General features: G+C 42.1%; 1 protein-coding gene across 1 annotated transcript in view; it reads left to right on the top strand.

Moving 5' to 3' along the window:
* gab3 (GRB2 associated binding protein 3) overlaps nucleotides 1-19,880 on the top strand; it is a 130,126-nt gene that overhangs the window by 93,218 nt on the left and 17,028 nt on the right. Inside the window, exons 3-4 of the mRNA XM_072270831.1 lie at nucleotides 16,184-16,412; nucleotides 18,454-18,914. Of these exons, the coding sequence (XP_072126932.1) occupies nucleotides 16,184-16,412; nucleotides 18,454-18,914 (690 nt within the window). The remainder of the gene's footprint in view (nucleotides 1-16,183; nucleotides 16,413-18,453; nucleotides 18,915-19,880) is intronic.

Raw genomic sequence — 19,880 nt, 5'->3', positions numbered from 1 at the left:
CTTTCCTGGTAGGGCTCTTATTATTAAGCCACCTATTGCAGAGGCTAATACTACTCCTGAATAAGTGTATTAATCCAATTTTTAGAAGGGATAATTGAATGGCTGTATGAACTTGAACATGGGTATCTTGTTTCCTTCATGAGGCTAACATTGTTGGTACCAACCTATCGTTTTCATTCAACCATTAAACTTCGCTCTCTAAATCACTCATAGCGTTGCACGTGACATAAACAGACAGTTCAGCTAATTGGGAGAGGTGGATGGATTATACGTTAACTATAATCATAGAGTTGTAGAAACATAGAAACATAGAAAGTAGGCGCAGGAGTAGGCCATTCAGCCCTTCAAGCCTGCACCGCCATTTATCATGATCATGGCTGATCATCCAACTCAGAACCCCGCCCCAGCCTTCCCTCCATACCCCCTGATCCCCGTAGCCACAAGGGCCATATCTAACTCCCTCTTAAATATAGCCAATGAACTGGCGTCAACTGTTTCCTGTGGCAGAGAATTCCACAGATTCACCACTCTCTGTGTGAAGAAGTTTTTCCTAATCTCGGTCCTAAAAGGCTTCCCCTTTATCCTCAAACTGTGGCCCCTTGTTCTGGACTTCCCCAACATTGGGAACAATCTTCCTGCATCTAGCCTGTCCAATCCCTTTAGGATTTTATACGTTTCAATCAGATTCCCCCTCAATCTTCTAAATTCCAACGAGTACAAGCCCAGTTCATCCAGTCTTTCTTCATATGAAAGTCCTGCCATCCCAGGAATCAATCTGGTGAACCTTCTTTGTACTCCCTCTATGGCAAGGATGTCTTTCCTCAGATTAGGGGACCAAAACTGCACACAATACTCCAGGTGTGGTCTCACCAAGGCCTTGTACAACTGCAGTAGTACCTCCCTGCTCCTGTACTCGAATCCTCTCGCTATAAATGCCAGCATACCATTCGCCTTTTTCACCGCCTGCTGTACCTGCATGCCCACTTTCAATGACTGGTGTATAATGACACCCAGGTCTTGTTGCACCTCCCCTTTTCCTAATCGGCCATCATTCGGATAATAATCTGTTTTCCTATTTTTGCCACCAAAGTGGATAACTTCACATTTATCCACATTAAATTGCATCTGCCATGAATTTGCCCACTCACCCAACCTATCCAAGTCACCCTGCATCCTCTTAGCATCCTCCTCACAGCTAACACTGCCACCCAGCTTCGTGTCATCCGCAAACTTGGAGATGCTGCATTTAATTCCCTCATCCAAGTCATTAATATATATTGTAAACAACTGGGGTCCCAGCACTGAGCCTTGCGGTACCCCACTAGTCACCGCCTGCCATTCTGAAAAGGTCCCGTTTATTCCCACTCTTTGCTTCCTGTCTGCTAACCAATTCTCCATCCACATCAATACCTTACCCCCAATACCATGTGCTTTAAGTTTGCACACTAATCTCCTGTGTGGGACCTTGTCAAAAGCCTTTTGAAAATCCAAATATACCACATCCACTGGTTCTCCCCTATCCACTCTACTAGTTACATCCTCAAAAAATTCAATGAGATTCGTCAGACATGATTTTCCCTTCACAAATCCATGCTGACTTTGTCCGATGATTTCACCGCTTTCCAAATGTGCTGTTATCACATCTTTGATAACTGACTCCAGCAGTTTCCCCACCACCGACGTTAGGCTAACCGGTCTATAATTCCCCGGTTTCTCTCTCCCTCCTTTTTTAAAAAGTGGGGTCACATTAGCCACCCTCCAATCCTCAGGAACCAGTCCAGAATCTAACGAGTTTTGAAAAATTATCACTAATGCATTCACTATTTCTTGGGCTACTTTCTTAAGCACTCTAGGATGCAGACCATCTGGCCCTGGGGATTTATCTGCCTTTAATCCCTTCAATTTACCTAACACCACTTCCCTACTAACATGTATTTTGCTCAGTTCCTCCATCTCACTGGACCCTCTGTCCCCTACTATTTCTGGAAGATTATTTATGTCCTCCTTAGTGAAGACAGAACCAAAGTAATTATTCAATTGGTCTGCCATGTCCTTGCTCCCCATAATCAATTCACCTGTTTCTGTCTGTAGGGGACCTACATTTGTCTTTACCAGTCTTTTCCTTTTCACATATCTATAAAAGCTTTTACAGTCAGTTTTTATGTTCCCTGCCAGTTTTCTCTCATAATCTTTTTTCCCCTTCCTAATTAAGCCTTTTGTCCTCCTCTGCTGAACTCTGAATTTCTCCCAGTCCTCAGGTGAGCCACTTTCTCTGGCTAATTTGTATGCTTCTTCTTTGGAATTGATACTATCCGTAATTTCTCTTGTCAGCCACGGGTGCACTACCTTCCTTGATTTATTCTTTTGCCAAACTGGGATGAACAATTGTTGTAGTTCATCCATGCAACCTTTAAATGCTTGCCATTGCATATCCACCGTCAATCCTTTATGTGTCATTTGCCAGTCTATCTTAGCTAATTCACGTCTCATACCTTCAAAGTTACCCCTCTTTAAGTTCAGAACCTTTGTTTCTGAATTAACTATGTCACTCTCCATCTTAATGAAGAATTCCACCATATTATGGTCACTCTTACCCAAGGGGCCTCTCACGACAAGATTGCTAATTAACCCTTCCTCATTGCTCAAAACCCAGTCCAGAATAGCCTGCTCTCTAGTTGGTTCCTCGACATGTTGGTTCAAAATGTATTCATCCCGCATACATTCCAAGAAATCCTCTTCCTCAGCACCTTTACCAATTTGGTTCACCCAATCTACATGTAGATTGAAGTCACCCATTATGAGCCTGTGATGCTGCTGCAAGTAAGATTTTCATTGTACTTGTGCATATGACAATAAAGTTGGCCTCGACTTTGATTTTGAGTGCATTCTGTGGTCCCTAAGTTACTAAGACTGAGCTTGTTCAGGTAATTTGTTTGGCAAGAGTTGAACATCTCACCCGTGATTCCACGTCACCCTTCAGCTCTCTTCCTTACAGTGAAACTGATGATGTTTTTAGATAACTGAAAAGTATCTTCAGAGGCTAATCAGCTATGGAGACTACCAATAGTACCAGAGCTTTTGAGTACAGTCCTGAATAGGTATTGAAAGGAAGCAGTTGAGCTGTTGTGCCTTCCATGCCCAAAGACTCAAATGACTCCAATTCTCCAAACACCAAGATAAGGAACCACTGGAGACCAGAAGACGTAAGACCATTTGGCCAACCAAGTGTTCTCTGCCATTCAATCATGGCTGATTTATTATCTCTCTTGACCTCATTCTTCCGCCTTCTCACTCAACCTCAGTGGAAATCCCTGCCTGCATTTACCTTATCTATACTCCTCATAATTTTGTACAACTCTTATCAAATTTCCCCTCAATCTTCCACAGTCCTAGGGAAAACCAATTTAATCTTTCACTATAACTCAGGTCCTCGAGTCCTGACAAAATACCTGTAAATTTTCTCAGCACTCTTTCAATCTTAGTTACATCTTTTCTGTTGGTACATAACCAAAGCTGGTCACAAATTAGGCCTCATCAACGTCTTATACACTTTCACCATAACATCCCAACTCTTGTACTCAGTACGTTGATTTACAAAGGCCAAGGTGCAAAGAGAGACTTTTGGATAGGTACATGGAGCTTAGAAAAATAGAGGGCTATAGGTAAGCCTAGTAATTTCTAAGGTAGGGACATGTTCGGCACAACTTTGTGAGCTGAAAGGCCTGTATTGTGCTGTAGGTTTTCTGTGTTTCTATGTTTCGATGTATCTTTACGAACCCACAAAATGGCAACCTGTGATGCCATTTCCAAGGAATTATGGATCTGTATTCCCAGATCCCTCCGTGGTACCGCACTCTCCAGTGCCCTACCTCTCACTATGTAAGACCTACCCTGGTTGGTCCACCCAAAGTGCAACACCTCACACTCGTCTGCATTAAATACCATCTGCCAATTTTCTTCCCATTGTTCCAGCTGGTTTAGATCCCACTGCCAACTCATAGTCTTCCTTGCTGTGTACTACACCCCCAGTCTCGGTGTTATCTACAATTTTGCTGATCCAGTTTACCATATTATCATCCTGATCGTTGGTGTACCTGTGGATGATAAACTACAATGGACCCAGCACCAATCCCTGAGGCACACCAATAGTCACTAGTTAGTAGTCAGAGAAGCAGCTATCTACTGCCACACTTGGGCTTCTCCCGCAAATTAACTACGTCAATTTGAATGCCAAGTGACTGAACCTTTTTGACCAACCTCCCATGCAGGACCTTGTCAAATGCCTTGCTAAAGTCGCTGTAGATAACATCCACTGCCTTCATCAATTTTCTTGGTTTCCTCCTAGAAAAATTCTGTAAAGATTGGTTAGACATGGCCTACCACACAAAAAGTCACATTAACTGTCCTTAATCAGTCCCTGTCCATCCAAATAGTTACATATTTATCTCGTCCCATAGAGTACCTTTCAATAACTTTCACACTACTGATGTCAGGCTCACTGGCCTAAAGCTTTAGGCTTATTTTTAGAGCCTTTCTTAAACAACTGAACAACTTTAGTTATTCCCCAATCCTCTGGCACTCCAACCCTGGCTAAAGTTGTTTTACATATCTGCTAGGACCCCTGCAATTTCTGCAGTAGCCTCCCATTGGATTCAAGGGAATACCTTGTTAGGCTCTGGGAATTTATCTACCCTAATTTGCCTCAAGACAGCAAACACCTCCTTCTCTGTAATCTGTGTAGGGTCCATAACCTTGCTGCTGCCTTACCTCACAATTTAGACTCTGTGTCTGTTTCCTGAGTAAATACAGATTCAAAAACTCCATTTAAGATCTCCCCAATTCTTTTGTCTCCATGTATAAATTCCCACTCTGTTCTTCCACAGGACCAATTATATCCTTTGCTATCCTTTTACTCTTAATGTATCTGTAGGAGTCCTTGGGATTCTCCTTCACTTTGTCTGCTAAGGCAGTCTCATGCCTTCTTTTAGCCCTCCTGACTCTCCTTCACTTTGTCTGCTAAGGCAGTCTCATGCCTTCTTTTAGCCCTCCTGACTCTCCTTCACTTTGTCTGCTAAGGCAGTCTCATGCCTTCTTTTAGCCCTCCTGACTCTCCTTCACTTTGTCTGCTAAGGCAGTCTCATGCCTTCTTTTAGCCCTCCTGACTCTCCTTCACTTTGTCTGCTAAGGCAGTCTCATGCCTTCTTTTAGCCCTCCTGACTCTCCTTCACTTTGTCTGCTAAGGCAGTCTCATGCCTTCTTTTAGCCCTCCTGACTCTCCTTCACTTTGTCTGCTAAGGCAGTCTCATGCCTTCTTTTAGCCCTCCTGATTTCTTTCTGAAGTGTTCTCTTGCATTTCTTATACTCCTCAAGTACTTCATTTGTTCCTATCTGCCTATACCTGCTATGCACACCCTTTTTCAAATTAACCAGAGCCTCAACATCTCTTGAAAATCAAAGTTCTCTATACCTGTTATCCTTGTCCTTTTTGTTCTGACAGGAACATAGAAACTTTGAACTCCCAAAATGTTACTTTTGAATGCTTTCCACTTAGCAAGAAGACCTTTGGCAGAATACAGACTGTCCCAATCCACACTTGCCAGATACTTTCTGATACCATCAAAGTTGGCCTTTCTCCAATTTAGAATCTCAACCCGTGGACCAGACCTATCCTTTTACATAATTACTTTGAAAGTAATGGCATTATATTCATTGGATACAGAGTGTTCCCCTACACAAACATCTGTCACCTGCCCTGTCTCATTCCCAAATAGGAGATCAAGTATCACACAGGTTGTTCTCTTGTTGGGACTTCTATATATTGATAAGAAAACACATTTGACAAACTTGATCCTATCTAGTCCTTTTTACAGTATGGGAGTCCCAGTCAATACAGTACGTGAAAAATTAGAATCACAGACTATCACAGCCTTGTATTTTTTGCAACAGTTTGTGATTTCTCTACAAATTTTCTCCTCTAAATCCTGAAGACTGTTTGGTGGTCTATAATACAATCCCAAGAACAAGATCATACCTTTCTTATTCCTCAATTCTACCCATAAAGCCTCACTGGATGAGCTGTCCAGTCCGTCCTGTCTCAGCACTGCCGTGACATTTGCCCTGATTAATAATGCTACCCCTCCCCCTTTAATCCCTCCCGCACTATCATTTCTAAAACAACGGAACCCCTGAACATCGAGTTGCTAGTCCTGCCCCTTCTGCCCCAAGTCTCATGAATGGCTACAATGTAATAATTCCACATGCATATCCATGCCCTACACTCAACTACTTTTCCTATGATACTCCTTGCAGCTCAGAATTGTAGTCCCACCTTTTCATTTACTGATTTTGTATGTCGGCTTAACAACATCTTTCTCCTCAACCACACCACTATGTGTTCTGGAGCTCTAGTTCCTATTGCTGTGCAACTCTAGTTTAATCAGCCCATGCAGCACTAGTAAACCTTCCCACTAGGGTATTAGACCCCCTCCAGTTCAAGTGCAAACCATTCTTTCTGTACCGGTCCCATCTTCCCTGGAAAAGTGCCCAACAATCTAAAAATCTTATGCCTCCCTCCAGCACCACCTCCTTAGCCATGTGTTAAACTCTGTGGTCTTCCTAATTCTGGTCTCACCATCAATAGCAAGTGGCACAGTTAGCAATCCTGAGATCACATTCTTGGAGTGTCCTTTAACTTAGCACCTAACTTCCTGAACTCGCTTTGCAGGACCTTGTCACCCCTACTATCCATGTCTTTGATACCTGTCTATCAACCCCTCAGCCTCCTGAATGATCTAAATGTGCACTAAGAAAGATAGAAAGAAAGAATAAATAATGAAAAGAAATCTACCTATGGCCTATGAATCTCATCACCAAAGCCTCAACTCCCCATTCTAACATTGGCCCACTCACTCAGTAGCCACTCCACTTAGACCTAATTTCTTTTCATTGGATCCTGTCAGGTGCCTAATCATGCACAATCCAATTTGACCTCGGGAAGTATGGCACACAAAATGTGCTAACTGCCCTCCCCCCCCGCCCGACCCCGCTTCTTCTTCTTTGATGCAATCCAATGTTCCTTTGGGACAGTGGTGCGCAAAATCTCGTGTTTCAGTATTTACTTGCATGTTAGTATTTACCAGGCTGCTACCATCATGACTGCACTCCCCAGTAATGGAAGTGGTCTGGCCTCTGTACATTCCAGTGATATTGCTACAAGAACAAGAACCCTCACCCACAGTGTGGAGTAGCCCGAATTATCCTAAGAAGCAGCTAAGCTCTCAATAGAAACAATACTTTGAGAGGCAGAGTGGTAGAACATGGAAAGGAGGTTCTGAGATGGAGAAGGCAAAGTTAGAATGGGGGAAATAAAAGGCAAGAAGCAGGTAAAGATCTGGGAGATATATCTTGGAAGAAGTGGCTGCATTAAATGGGGTGGAAAGCCTTGGGAAACAGATTGAATGCTAGCTGGGTGTAATATGGTAGCAGAATAGTAGTTTGACCCAGGAGAAGATTACCAGTTTGAACCGAGGAGAAAGAGGAACGTACCACTCTGAAATGGGAGAGAAGAGTACAGCTTCTGTGAACAGTTTTGCCCATTAGGTAGGGAGAAGCCTTCCCTGTGTTGGAGGTGCTCCGTAAATACAAATTATTGTTACGATATATGAAATTCACCCTTAGTTTTGTGATAAATACACCACAGGTGACATATTGACATTGAAATCTGTTTCTGAAATCTCAGGAGGAGAGCTTTTGCTCAAATGACAGCATAAAATTCTCCATGAGCTCTGCCCCAGTGTGAAAGTTGGGAAGTCAGATAGTTAAGAGTGAGAAACTTGCTGGAGAAATGAGTGTTTACAATAGATGATAGACAATAGGTGCAGGAGTAGGCCATTCGGCCCTTCGAGCCAGCACCACCATTCACTGTGATTATGGCTGATCATCCACAATCAGTGCCCTGTTCCTGCCTTCTTCCCATATCCCTTCACTCCACTATCATTAAGAGCTCTATCTAACTCTTTCTTGAAAGCATCCAGAGAATTGGCCTCCACTGCCTTCTGAGGCAAAGCATTCCACAGATCCACAACTCTCTGGGTGAAAAAGTTTTTCCTCAACTCCGTTCTAAATGGTCCACCCCTTATTCTCAAATTGTGGCCTCTGGTTCTGGACTCCCCCAACATTGGGAACGTGTTTCCTGCCTCTAGCATGTTCAATCCTTTGTTTGCTGGGCTAGTTCCTGAAATTAGTCAGACTTTACTAGCATGAGGAACAAATTTTTATTTCTTGCACTAATTCATGCTGTCAAGGGTTCATTTCTAATTCATATGTCAAGGAGTCAAAAGATCTCAACTCTAGTCCATTTTAGATAAACAAATTTTCCTGTTTTCTTTTCCACTGTTTTCCAATCTCCCTCTTATTTGAACCACCAATATGTGACCTTTTACAGTTTCCAGCTACACTTTAATTGCTCAAAAGCATCAATTAGGCTGAAAAGCAAAGAGCTGTCAAGTTCAGTCCCACCCACAGATGGATCCATTTCATCAGTTGTCTATGGAAGGGCACTACTAGAAATATGCAAAAATTTATAATTTGAAACAAGGCTCACCAGCTAGCAAATGAATGATTGCAGGAGAAATTATACTGGGAATATACTGGGAAGGGAGGGGGGAAAAAGAGGAGACCGGTAGTGATAGGGGACTCGATAGTTAGAGGTGCAGATAGGAGGTTCTGTGGTCGTGACAGAGAATCCAGGATGGTTTGTTGCCTCCCAGGTGCCAGGGTCAAGGATGTCTCTGATCGATTGCATGACATTCTGAAGTGGGAGGGTGATCAGCCAGATGTCGTGGTGCACATCGGTACCAATGACATAGCAAGGAAGAGTGAGGAGGTCCTGGAGGGTGAGTATAGAGAGCTTGGTAGGAAGTTGAAAAGCTGGACCTCGAGGGTGGTAATCTCAGGATTGCTACCTGTGCTACGTGCCAGGGAGGGTAGGAATAGGATGCTGTGGAGGATGAACAAGTGGCTGAGGAACTGGTGTAGGGGGCAGGGTTTCAGATTTCAGGATAATTGGGACCTCTTCTGGGGCAGGTGGGACCTGTACAAGACAGACGGGTTGCACTTGAACTACAGGGGGACCAATATCCTTTCAGGGAGGTTTGTTAGTGCTATTGGGGAGGCGTTAAACTAGATTTGCAGGGGGATGGGAACCAGAGTGCCAGAGCTGACAGTGTGGCTGGGGTGAAAATAAATGATGTTAAAAGTTCAAGCAAATCTGCTAATAGAAAGGTTGTGAGTGGTGGTAAAAATCTTCTGAGGTTTTTTTCAATGCTAGGAGTATTGTGGGACAGGCAGATGAGTTGAGGGCGTGGATTGACACGTGGAATTATGATGTTATAGCAATTAGTGAAACTTGGCTACAGGAGGGGCAGGACTGGCAGCGTAATATTCCAGGGTTCCGATGTTTCAGATGTGATCGAGGCAGAGGAATGAAAGGTGGGGGAGTAGCATTGCTTGTTAGGGAAAATATTACACCAGTGCTCAGGCAGGACAGATTAGAAGGCTTGTCTACTGAGTCCTTATGGGTGGAGCTGAGAAACAGGAAAGGTATGGCCACATTAGTGGGATTGTATTACAGACCACCCAATAGTCAACGAGAATTGGAAGAGCAAATCTGCAGAGAGATAGCAGGCAACTGCAGAAAACATAAAGTTGTGGTGGTAGGGGATTTTAATTTTCCATATATTGATTGGGACTTCCATACTGTTAGAAACATAGAAACATAGAAAATAGGTGCAGGAGTAGGCCATTCGGCCCTTCGAGCCTGCACCGCCATTTATTATGATCATGGCTGATTATCCAACTCAGAACCCCGCCCCAGCCTTCCCTTCATACCCACTGATCCCCGTAGCCACAAGGGCCATATCTAACTCCCTCTTAAATATAGCCAATGAACTGGCCTCAACTGTTTCCTGTGGCAGAGAATTCCACAGATTTACCACTCTCTGTGTGAAGAAGTTTTTCCTAATCTCGGTCCTAAAAAGCTTCCACTTTATCCTCAAACTGTGGCCCCTTGTTCTGGACTTCCCCAACATCGGGAACAATCTGTTAGGGGTCTAGATGGTTTAGAGTTTGTAAAATGTGTTCAAGAAAGTTTTCTAAATCAATATATAGAGGGACCAACTAGAGGGGATGCAATATTGGATCTCCTGTTAAGAAATGAGTTAGGACAAGTGACAGAAGTCTGTGTAGGGGAGCACTTTGGTTCTGGTGATCGTAACACCATTAGTTTCAACTTGATCATGGACAAGAATAGACCTGGTCCTAGGGTTGAGGTTCTTAACTGGAAGAAGGCCAAATTTGAAGAAATGAGAAAGGATCTAAAAAGCATGGATTGGGACAGGTTGTTCTCTGGCAAGGATGTGATCGGTAGGTGGGAAGCCTTCAAAGGAGAAATTTTGAGAGTGCAGAATTTGTATGTTCCTGTCAGGATTAAAGGCAAGGTGAATAGGAATAAGGAACCTTGGTTCTCAAGGGATATTACAACTCTGATAAGAAGAGGGAGTTGTATGACATGTATAGGAAGCAGGGAGTAAATAAGGTGCTTGAGGAGTATAAGAAGTGCAAGAAAATACTTAGGAAAGAAATCAGGAGGGCTAAAAGAAGACATGAAGTTGCCTTGGCAGTCAAAGTGAAGGATAATCCAAAGAGCTTTTACAGGTATATTAAGAGCAGAAGGATTGTAAGGGATAAAATTGGTCCTCTTGAAGATCAGAGTGGTCGGCTATGTGCGGAACCAAAGGAAATGGCGGAGATCTTAAATAGGTTTTTTGCGTCTGTATTTACTAAGGAAACTGGCATGAGGCCTATGGAATTGAGGGAAACAAGTAGTGAGATCATGGAAACTGTACAGATCGAAAAGGAGGAGGTCCTTGCTGTCTTGAGGAAAACTAAAGTGGATAAAACCCCGGGACCTGACAGGGTGTTCCCTCGGACCTTGAAGGAGACTAGTGTTGAAATTGCAGGGGCCCTGGCAGAAATATTTAAAATATTGCTGTCTACAGGTGAGGTGCCGGAGGATTGGAGAGTGGCTCATGTTGTTCCGTTGTTTAAAAAAGGATTGAAAAGTAGTCCGGGAAATTATAGGCCAGTAAGTTTAATGTCGGTAGTAGGTAAGTTATTGGAGGGAGTACTAAGAGACAGAACCTACAAGCATTTGGATAGACAGGGACTTATTTGGGAGAATCAACATGGCTTTGTGCGTGGTAGGTCATGTTTGACCAATCTATTGGAGTTTTTCGAGGAGGTTACCAGGAAAGTGGATGAAGGGAAGGCAGTGGATATTGTCTACATGGACTTCAGTAAGGCCTTTGACAAGGTCCCGCGTGGGAGATTAGTTAGGAAAACTCAGTTGCTAGGTATACATGGAGAGGTGGTAAATTGGATTAGACATTGGCTCAATGGAAGAAGCCAAAGAGTGGTAGTAGAGAATTGCTTCTCAGAGTGGAGGCCTGTAACTAGTGGTGTGCCACAGGGATCAGTGCTGGGTCCATTGTTATTTGTCATCTATATCAATGATCCGGATGATAATGTGGTAAATTGGATCAGCAAATTTGCTGATGATACAAAGATTGGAGGTGTAGTAGACAGTGAGGAAGGTTTTCAGAGCCTGCAGAGGGACTTGGGCCAGCTGGAAAAATGGGCTGAAAAATGGCAGATGGAGATTAATACAGAGAAGTGTGAGGATTACACGTTGGAAGGACAAACCAAGGTAGAACATACAGGGTAAATGGTAAGGCACTGAGGAGTGCAGTGGGACAGAGGGATCTGGGAATACAGATACAAAATTCCCTAAAAGTGGCGTCACAGGTAGATAGGGTCATAAAGAGAGCTTTTGGTACATTGGCCTTTATTAATCAAAGTATTGAGTATAAGAGCTGGAATGTTATGTTGAGGTTGTATAAGGCATTGGTGAGGCCGAATCTGGAGTATTGTGTTCAGTTTTGGTCACCAAATTACAGGAAGCATATTAGTAAGGTTGAAAGAGCGCAGAGAAGGTTTACAAGGATGTTGCCGGGACTTGAAAAATTCTGTTACAGAGAACGGTTGCATAGGTTAGGACTTTATTCCCTGTGCAGAAGAATGAGGGGAGATTTGATAGAGGTATATAAAATTATGATGGGTATAGATAGAGTGAATGCAAGCAGGCTTTTTTCCACTGAGGCAAGGGGAGAGAAAAACAGAGGACATGGGTTAAGGATGAGGGGGGGAAGTTTAAAGGGAACATTGGGGGGGGCTTCTTCACACAGAGAGTGGTGGGATTATGGAATGAGCTGCCAAACGAGGTGGTAAATGTGGGTTCCTTTTTAACATTTAAGAATAAATTGGACAGATACATGGATGAGAGGTGTATGGAGGGATATGGTCCGTGTGCAGGTTAGTGGGACTAGGCAGAAAATAGTGTAGCACAGTCAAGAAGGGCCAAAAGGCCTATTTCTGTGCTGTAGTTTTTCTATTGTTTCTATGGTTTCTATGCAGCTGTGGAGGCCAGGTCGTTGGGGCTATTTAAGGCAGAGATTGATAGGTTCTTGATTGCACATGGCATCAAAGGTTATGGCAACAAGGTCGGGAACTGGGATTGAGGAGGAGAGAAAAAAGGATCAGCCATGATTGAATTGCGGGGCAGACTCGATGGGCCAGATGGCCTAATTCTGCTCCGATGGCTTATGGCAGCCAAGAAGGGTCAAAAGGCCTGTTTCTGTGCTGTAGTTTCTATGGTTCTATGGTTCTATATAGAAGGTCATAAGTAAGAAAATAAAAACTTCGGTTACTTTCGGTTTTCTTCCATTTTCAAAATACATCCAGTCCTTTTTTGGTCTAGCATCTCAGCCGGTGATGAATTTGTGCAGTGACTGTGAATGTACATCGTAATCCGTGTAATTTAGTTTTAGTGCCCTCTGGTGGACAATACTAAAATAACAATATTTCTTTTAATTTTTACTAAATTTATTTATAGAATTTTAGTAAATTATAATAAATTTGAGTTTTCAAGGATACACTAAAGAACCATAATAAGGGTTCCAGCTTGATTAGTTAGCAAATAGAAAGTAAACTGATGATTTTTGACAATCATCCACAAACTGTAATGCAAAAGAATGTAAAACCTATGTTCAGACAGGGTTTTCCTTCATGTATAATGGCTACAAAGTTCCTATGCAAAATAGTTTTCTATGTTCAATAAACTTTTAGTTGCAATAAATCATTGCTCAGATATGGTTCAGTGTACATTTGACCCATGCCACAAATAGTTTGCAATTTTTTTTTCTCATTCATTCAGTCATATGGATCTCAACAGTTTAATACTGACTGAGGATAAATGTCCATCCGGTTTGTAACTGGTTACACTTTGCAGTATTGTTTTAAATTATGTGTTAATTTGGGAAAATATGTCCAGAAAATATGTTATCAATTTAATTCCTAATAAAGGACTATGAGAACCACTTGTTAGAAAGAGAAGCATTATCAGAATAAGATCCAGTGTTCTAGATGTACAGAGAAGGATGAGCCCATGTCTCACAGCCACCAGAGCGTATCGTGAGCAACTGCCCCTTCAACTCAGTGTCATCTCTGTTTCTTTTCCCACAGATACAGCCTGACCTGCTGAGTATTTCCAATGCTGTCTACTTTTAATTTAGATTTCCAGTATTTGTATTTTTGTTTATTTTCAATTAATTTCCCTGTGCTTGAAAGATCACACTTAGCTATTTCTTCTTGAACTCCTGCCCTCTGTGGAGTGAAGATGCTCACACAAGTTCATTTGGCAAGGCAGGATGTTCAAGGATTTTAAGCTGGCATGGATGAACAAGCACTAATAAGACCATAAGGGCCATAAGACATTGGAGCAGAATTAGGCCATTCAGCCCATTGAGCCTTCTCTGTCATTTGCTCATGACTGATCCATTTCCCTCCCAACCTCATTTCTGCCTTCTCCTCATAACCTCTCACGCCCTGACTTATAAAGAATCTAGCAACCTCCACTTTAAATACAGCCAATGACCTGGCCTCTACAGCCGCCTGTGGCAATGAATTCGGCAGATTCACCACCCTCTGGCTGAAGAAATTCCTCCTCATCTCAGTTCTAGATGGATGTCTCTCTATTCTGAGGCTGTGCCCTCTGGTCCTAGAATCACCCACTATAGGAAACATCACCCCACATCCACTCTGTCTAGGCATTTCTCCATTTGATAGGTTTCAACGAGATCCTACCTCATTCTTCTAAATTCCAGCGAGTCCAAGTCCAGAGTCAACAAACACTCCTCACAGGACAAACCTTTCAATCTCAGAATCATTTTCATAAACCTCCTTTGAACCCTCTTCAATGTCAACACATCCTTTCTTAGAAAAGGGTCCCTAGACTGCTCAGAATACTCCAAGCAAAGCCTCACCAGTCCTTTATAAAGCCTCAGGATTACATTGTTGTTTTTATATTCTAACATTGCATTTGCCTTCCTCACCGCCAACCCAACCTGCAAATTATCCTTTAGGGAATCCTGCACGAGGACTCCCAAGTCATTTGCACCTCAGATATTTGAATATTCTCCCCATTTAGAAAATATTCCATACTTTTTTTCCTTTAACCAAGGTACATGACCAAACACTTCCCAACACAGTATCCCATCTATCCCTTCTTTGCCCATTCTCCTAACCTGTCTTAGTCCTTCTGCAGCCTTCCTGCTTCTTCAAAACTACCTGCCCCTCCACTTATCTTTGAATCATTCACAAATTTGGTCACAAAGCCATCAGTTCTGTCATCCAAATCATTAATATAAAATATAAAAGGAAGTGGTTCCAATACTGACCCCTGCAGAACATCACTAGTTCCTGGCAGTCAACCAGTAAAGGCTCCCTTTATTCCCATTCTTTGTCTCCTGCCAATCAGCTAATGCTAGTGTCATTCCTGTAATACCAGAGGCTCTTACATTATCTTGTTAAGCAGCTTCATATGTGGCACCTTTTCAAAGGCCTTTTGGAAATCTGAGTACAACATCCACTGATTCTCCTTTGTCTGTCCTGCTTGTTAATTCTTCAAAGGATTTCAACGGATTTGTCAGACAAGATTTTCCTTTAAGGAAACCATGCTGACTTTGGCCTATTTTATCATGTGCCTCCAAATACACCAAAAACTCATCCTTAAAAAACGACTCCAACATCTTCCCAACCACTTAGGTCAGGCTAACTGGCCTATAATTTCCTTCCTTTTGCCTCCTACCCTTCGTAAAGAGTGGAGTGACATTTGCAATTTTCCAGTACTCTGGAAACATTCCAGAATTTAGTGATTCTTGAAAGGTTATTACTAATACCTTCACAATCTCTTCAGATATCTCTTTCAGAACCCTTGGGTGTAGTCTATTTGGTCCAGGTGACTTATCTACCTTCAGACCTTTCAGCGTCCCAAGCAGCTTCTCTCCGGTGCAACTGCACTCACTTCTGCCTCCTGAAACTCTGGAACATCCAGCGTTCTGCCAGTCTCTTCCACAGTGAAGACTGATGCTAAATACTCATTTGGTTCATCTGCCATTTCCTTGTTTCCCCCCACCCCCCAATTACTACTTATCCAGCATAATTTTCCAGCGGTCCAATGTTTACTGTCACCTCTCTTTTACTCTATATATATCTGAAAAAACGTTTGGTATCCTCTTTTATATTATTGTCTAGTTTACCTTCATATTTCATCTCTTCTCCCCTTAATAGTGTTTTAGTTGCCTTCTGTTGGTTATTAAAAGCTTCCCAATCCCCTAACTTTCCTCTAACCTTTTGCTCAGTTATATGCTCTTCCTTTTGCTTTTATGTTGGCTCTGACTTCTCTTGTCAGCCATGGTTGTGTCATCCTTCCTTTAGAATACTTCTTCCTTTTTGTGATGTATCTATCCTGTGCCATTCAAATTGCTCCCAGAAACTCCAGCCATTGTTGCTCTGCTGTCATCCCTGCTAGTGTCCCTTTTCAATCAACTTTTTCCAGATCCTCTCTCTTGCCTCTGTAATTCCCTTTACTCCACTATACTATGTTCAGGTTGGGATGGTTTGTGACTTGTGGGTTGGAGAGGTTGAGAAAGATGGTGATAATCTTCCCACCGACTATGTTAATAAGAATGTTCAGTGTGCAGCAGAATAATAAACATTTTTCTTTCAGATTCCCTTGGCAGTTCTTCTCCAACTACCTCCTCATCACTCCAACCATCTCCTGCTGTTTCAACTCATACACAGCAGTCAGCGAGTAGAGACCAGTTTCCCTCATCTCAAGATTCTGGAACTGAAGCTGGCTCCAGGAGAAGTGAATCAGACTCCACGCTGTCTGCTTCCATGCCTCTGGATTATCTTATTTTATCCCAATGCGAGACCAAATCAATAGATACTGCCAGGTAAAAGATCTGAAAAGACTTCACAAATTAAGTTTTTGTAATAGAAGGCTACTGGTCACCAATGATTTCTTTATAAGGAAAGCTAGCCACTTTAGCCACTTTTTTTTTTCTTTAGAGGGTTATCAATCTTACTCATTTCCTATACATTCTATACTGTCTCACTTTATTTAATTTATAGAATGCTATGCAGGCATTTTATCATTTAAGCTGATATAATTGCTGCCAGAATGTCAATGAATACCAGCAGTCGACTATTTCTTCTAATTTTCCCCTTCTCTCCTATTACACTACTGTTGTGATTCTTCTGGCTTTGTCATTTCTGCTTTCTTAACTAGTCTATATACTCAAATCCGAATGGTGAATAATTGCATGAAATTTCTCTGTTGGGGATTTCAGAACTCTGACTACTCCTTTTCTTGGCAACATATTGTCCAGTAGAGCTTCATCGCTAGCAATTGTAAATGAGCACCTGGGCTGACTTTTGCTTCCCTGAGCTGAGGGCAGTGTTGCCTTTTCTGCAGAAGAGGCATAAGTCAGTCATTTCCATCTCACTCTGAACAGAACGTGCTCCAAATCAGCTTGTCAAGGTCAGTATATCCATAAGGGCCACAGGTCATTTGCAATCTTATCAAGTTTTTGAGGGACAACGTTTTCACTGGTGCTGAGATTTTTTTTTAGTGAAATCTCAACTATAGGGTGTCAATACTGAGTATCTGATTATTGCTTTATTGTCACACATACCAAAGTACAGTGAAAAGCTTGTCTTGCATTCTGTTTATACAGACCTGAAATGATACAATATGTTCAGAAGTATCTTAAGTTTCCAATAGCTATGTGGTACCCTGATCAGCTTTTCTTATGGCTGTGGGTTAAATTTCTGTGTTAGGACTTCCGAACAAAACTGAGCTGACTGTGCAAGAAAGTATACGTGGTGCATTTTTCACTTGAAGAAGAACAACATTTACCTATGTTCTGGTGAATATTTCTCTCCCAGATTGAATATAGATCTCCCATCTCATAGAACACAGAACATAGAACGTAGGATATAGAAAGTAGGATCCTGACCCGGATCTGGGCCGTACCCTCCAAATATCCAGACCAGCCTCTTGGGTTTTTTTTTTTGCACTACCTTACTTTCCATTTTCTATTTTCTATTTATGATTTATAATTTAAATTTTTAATACTTACTATCAATTTGTACTCCAGGGAGCGCGAAGCGCAGAATAATATATCGCTGTGATGATTGTACGTTCTAGTATCAATTGTTTGGCGACAATAAAGTATAAAGTATAAAGTAAAAGTATAATATAACGCAGGAACAGGCCCTTCAAATCACAATGTTGTGCCAAACCATTTAAGTTAGTTATTGAATGGGCAACAAAACTAATCCCTTCTGCCTACATAATGTCAATATCCTTGCATTTTCCTCACAATGATGTGCCCATCTAAATATCTCTTAAAAGTCCCTAATGTATTTGTCCCTATCACCACACCAGGCAGCGCATTCCAGGCATCCAACACTCTCTGTGTAAAAAAAAACTTACTTGAACTTACCCCCTTCACCTTAAATGCATGCCCTCTAGTATTAGACATTTCTACCCTTGGAAAAGATACTGTCCATCTACTCTATCTATGCACTTCATTATCTTCTACACCTCCGTTGTATCTCCCCTCAGCCTTCGCCACTCCAGAGAAAACAACCTAAGGTTGTCCAAACTCTCATTATAGCTCATGTCCTCTGATCCAGGTAGCATTCTGATAAACCTCTTCTGCACTCTCTCCAAAGCTTCGAAATCCTTCCTATAATGGTGTGACGAAAACTGTATGAAATACTCCAGGTGCGGCCTAATTGCAGTCTAACTGGAGTGAAACATCTTCCTGACTCACCTTTGTTCATGAGATCTTGGCATCTGTGAAATGCCTCCATTATAACAACCTCTACATTTACGACTAGGGCATCTGATGTGTTTGGGGCCATTTCTGAGAATCCTGAGAATAACACACGATACACTTTCTAAATCAGGTAATTTTCTTTTTGCAGAAGCAACAGTTGTTCTCCATGTGACAAATCGTTCGATCATTCCTTTGAGTTGCCGGGATCAGAAGATATTCAAGAGAATCTACAGCCCAAGAGCAGCACCCCAACACAGTTGTGTTGCAATGTACCACTGTACAAAAACTTGCAGGATTCACAGATGGTCATCCTTCCCAGCCAGGATCACAGTGGACCTTCTTCTGCTTCTTCGTCTCCATTGTCCGTTTATTCATTCTCACAGATCTTTAACTTTGACAAAAACCACAATACATTACCTTTTGGGGTAACGGGGATTCACCTTTTATCAAACACCCCACCTCCACGGCCACCAAAGCCAAACCAGCTTACTGACCGTGAAAAGACACACAAACTGGTTGAGAATGGAGATGGTGCTTATGCTGTGAATCCAGCTCCAGTACCCAAAAGAATTCCTCTTTCAAGTCTGGAGAAAACAAGATATTGGAGAGGTAATATTGTTGTGGAGATTTTCACCATTCACATGCATAATGTTTATTTAATTTATAGATACCTGTTAATAATATTCCCAAGTATTCAGAGATAATCCAAAAAGGTATGCTACAGTTTTTAATGCTTGGCGTTGTTTTATATATCATACCCAAACGGAATCTCTTGCTAATAAACTAGCTTCTGCTCCAAATGCTGTATCAGTCAGACCAAACCAGATCTCTTCCAAGTTCTGCAGACTACTTGACCCTAAAATGATCTTCTGACTGCCATATTTCTTCCGTTGCAGCGACTGTCTCCAGTAAATTGCCTCACCTGGCCCCACCCTCTGCTGAAACCCTTATCCAGACATTTGTCACTTTGGCTACTCTTGGGATTCTTATGTGCAACTTTTCCTCATCGGATGTCCATCAACTAAAGTTCTCTTTTAATGCATTCTGATGGCAAACAGTAGAAGAAGATCATGTTGGCTCTAGGAGAAGTCCTCTTCCCCACTTATTTCTCTATAATCTATTCTATCACACATGCCCATTAACTCCCCCTTTGTGAAACAATGATGTCCTTTTCCTGTTTTCCACTCACTGTACCTGATCCATTGTTTCCATTCTCAATGACCATCACAGTTGATCAATTTAAAAATAGTTCGCATTTTTTCTCGACGTCTCTAAAGGGTCTTGAGGTATTTCTCTGTGTTAAAATGAGAACCTTGCTGTTGTTAACACAAGGAAATCTGCAGATGCTGGAAATTCAAGCAATACACACAAAAAAATGCTGGTGAACGCAGCAGGCCAGGCAGCATCTATAGGAAGAGGTACAGTCGACGTTTCGGGTCGAGACCCTTCGTCAGGACGTCAGGCAATTAATTTAATACAGACATATTCACTATGGAAGCAAGGGAGAAACCAGTTCCACTCAGCATTAGTAAAGAGTCGTCAGAGAGCAATTTCTTACCATCTTATACATGAGGT

Source organism: Mobula birostris, chromosome 10 (genome assembly GCF_030028105.1).
Source record: "Mobula birostris isolate sMobBir1 chromosome 10, sMobBir1.hap1, whole genome shotgun sequence".
Taxonomy (NCBI): domain Eukaryota; kingdom Metazoa; phylum Chordata; class Chondrichthyes; order Myliobatiformes; family Myliobatidae; genus Mobula; species Mobula birostris.
The sequence above is the reverse complement of the archived record's forward strand: the minus strand, read 5'-3'. Positions and strand labels throughout refer to the sequence as shown.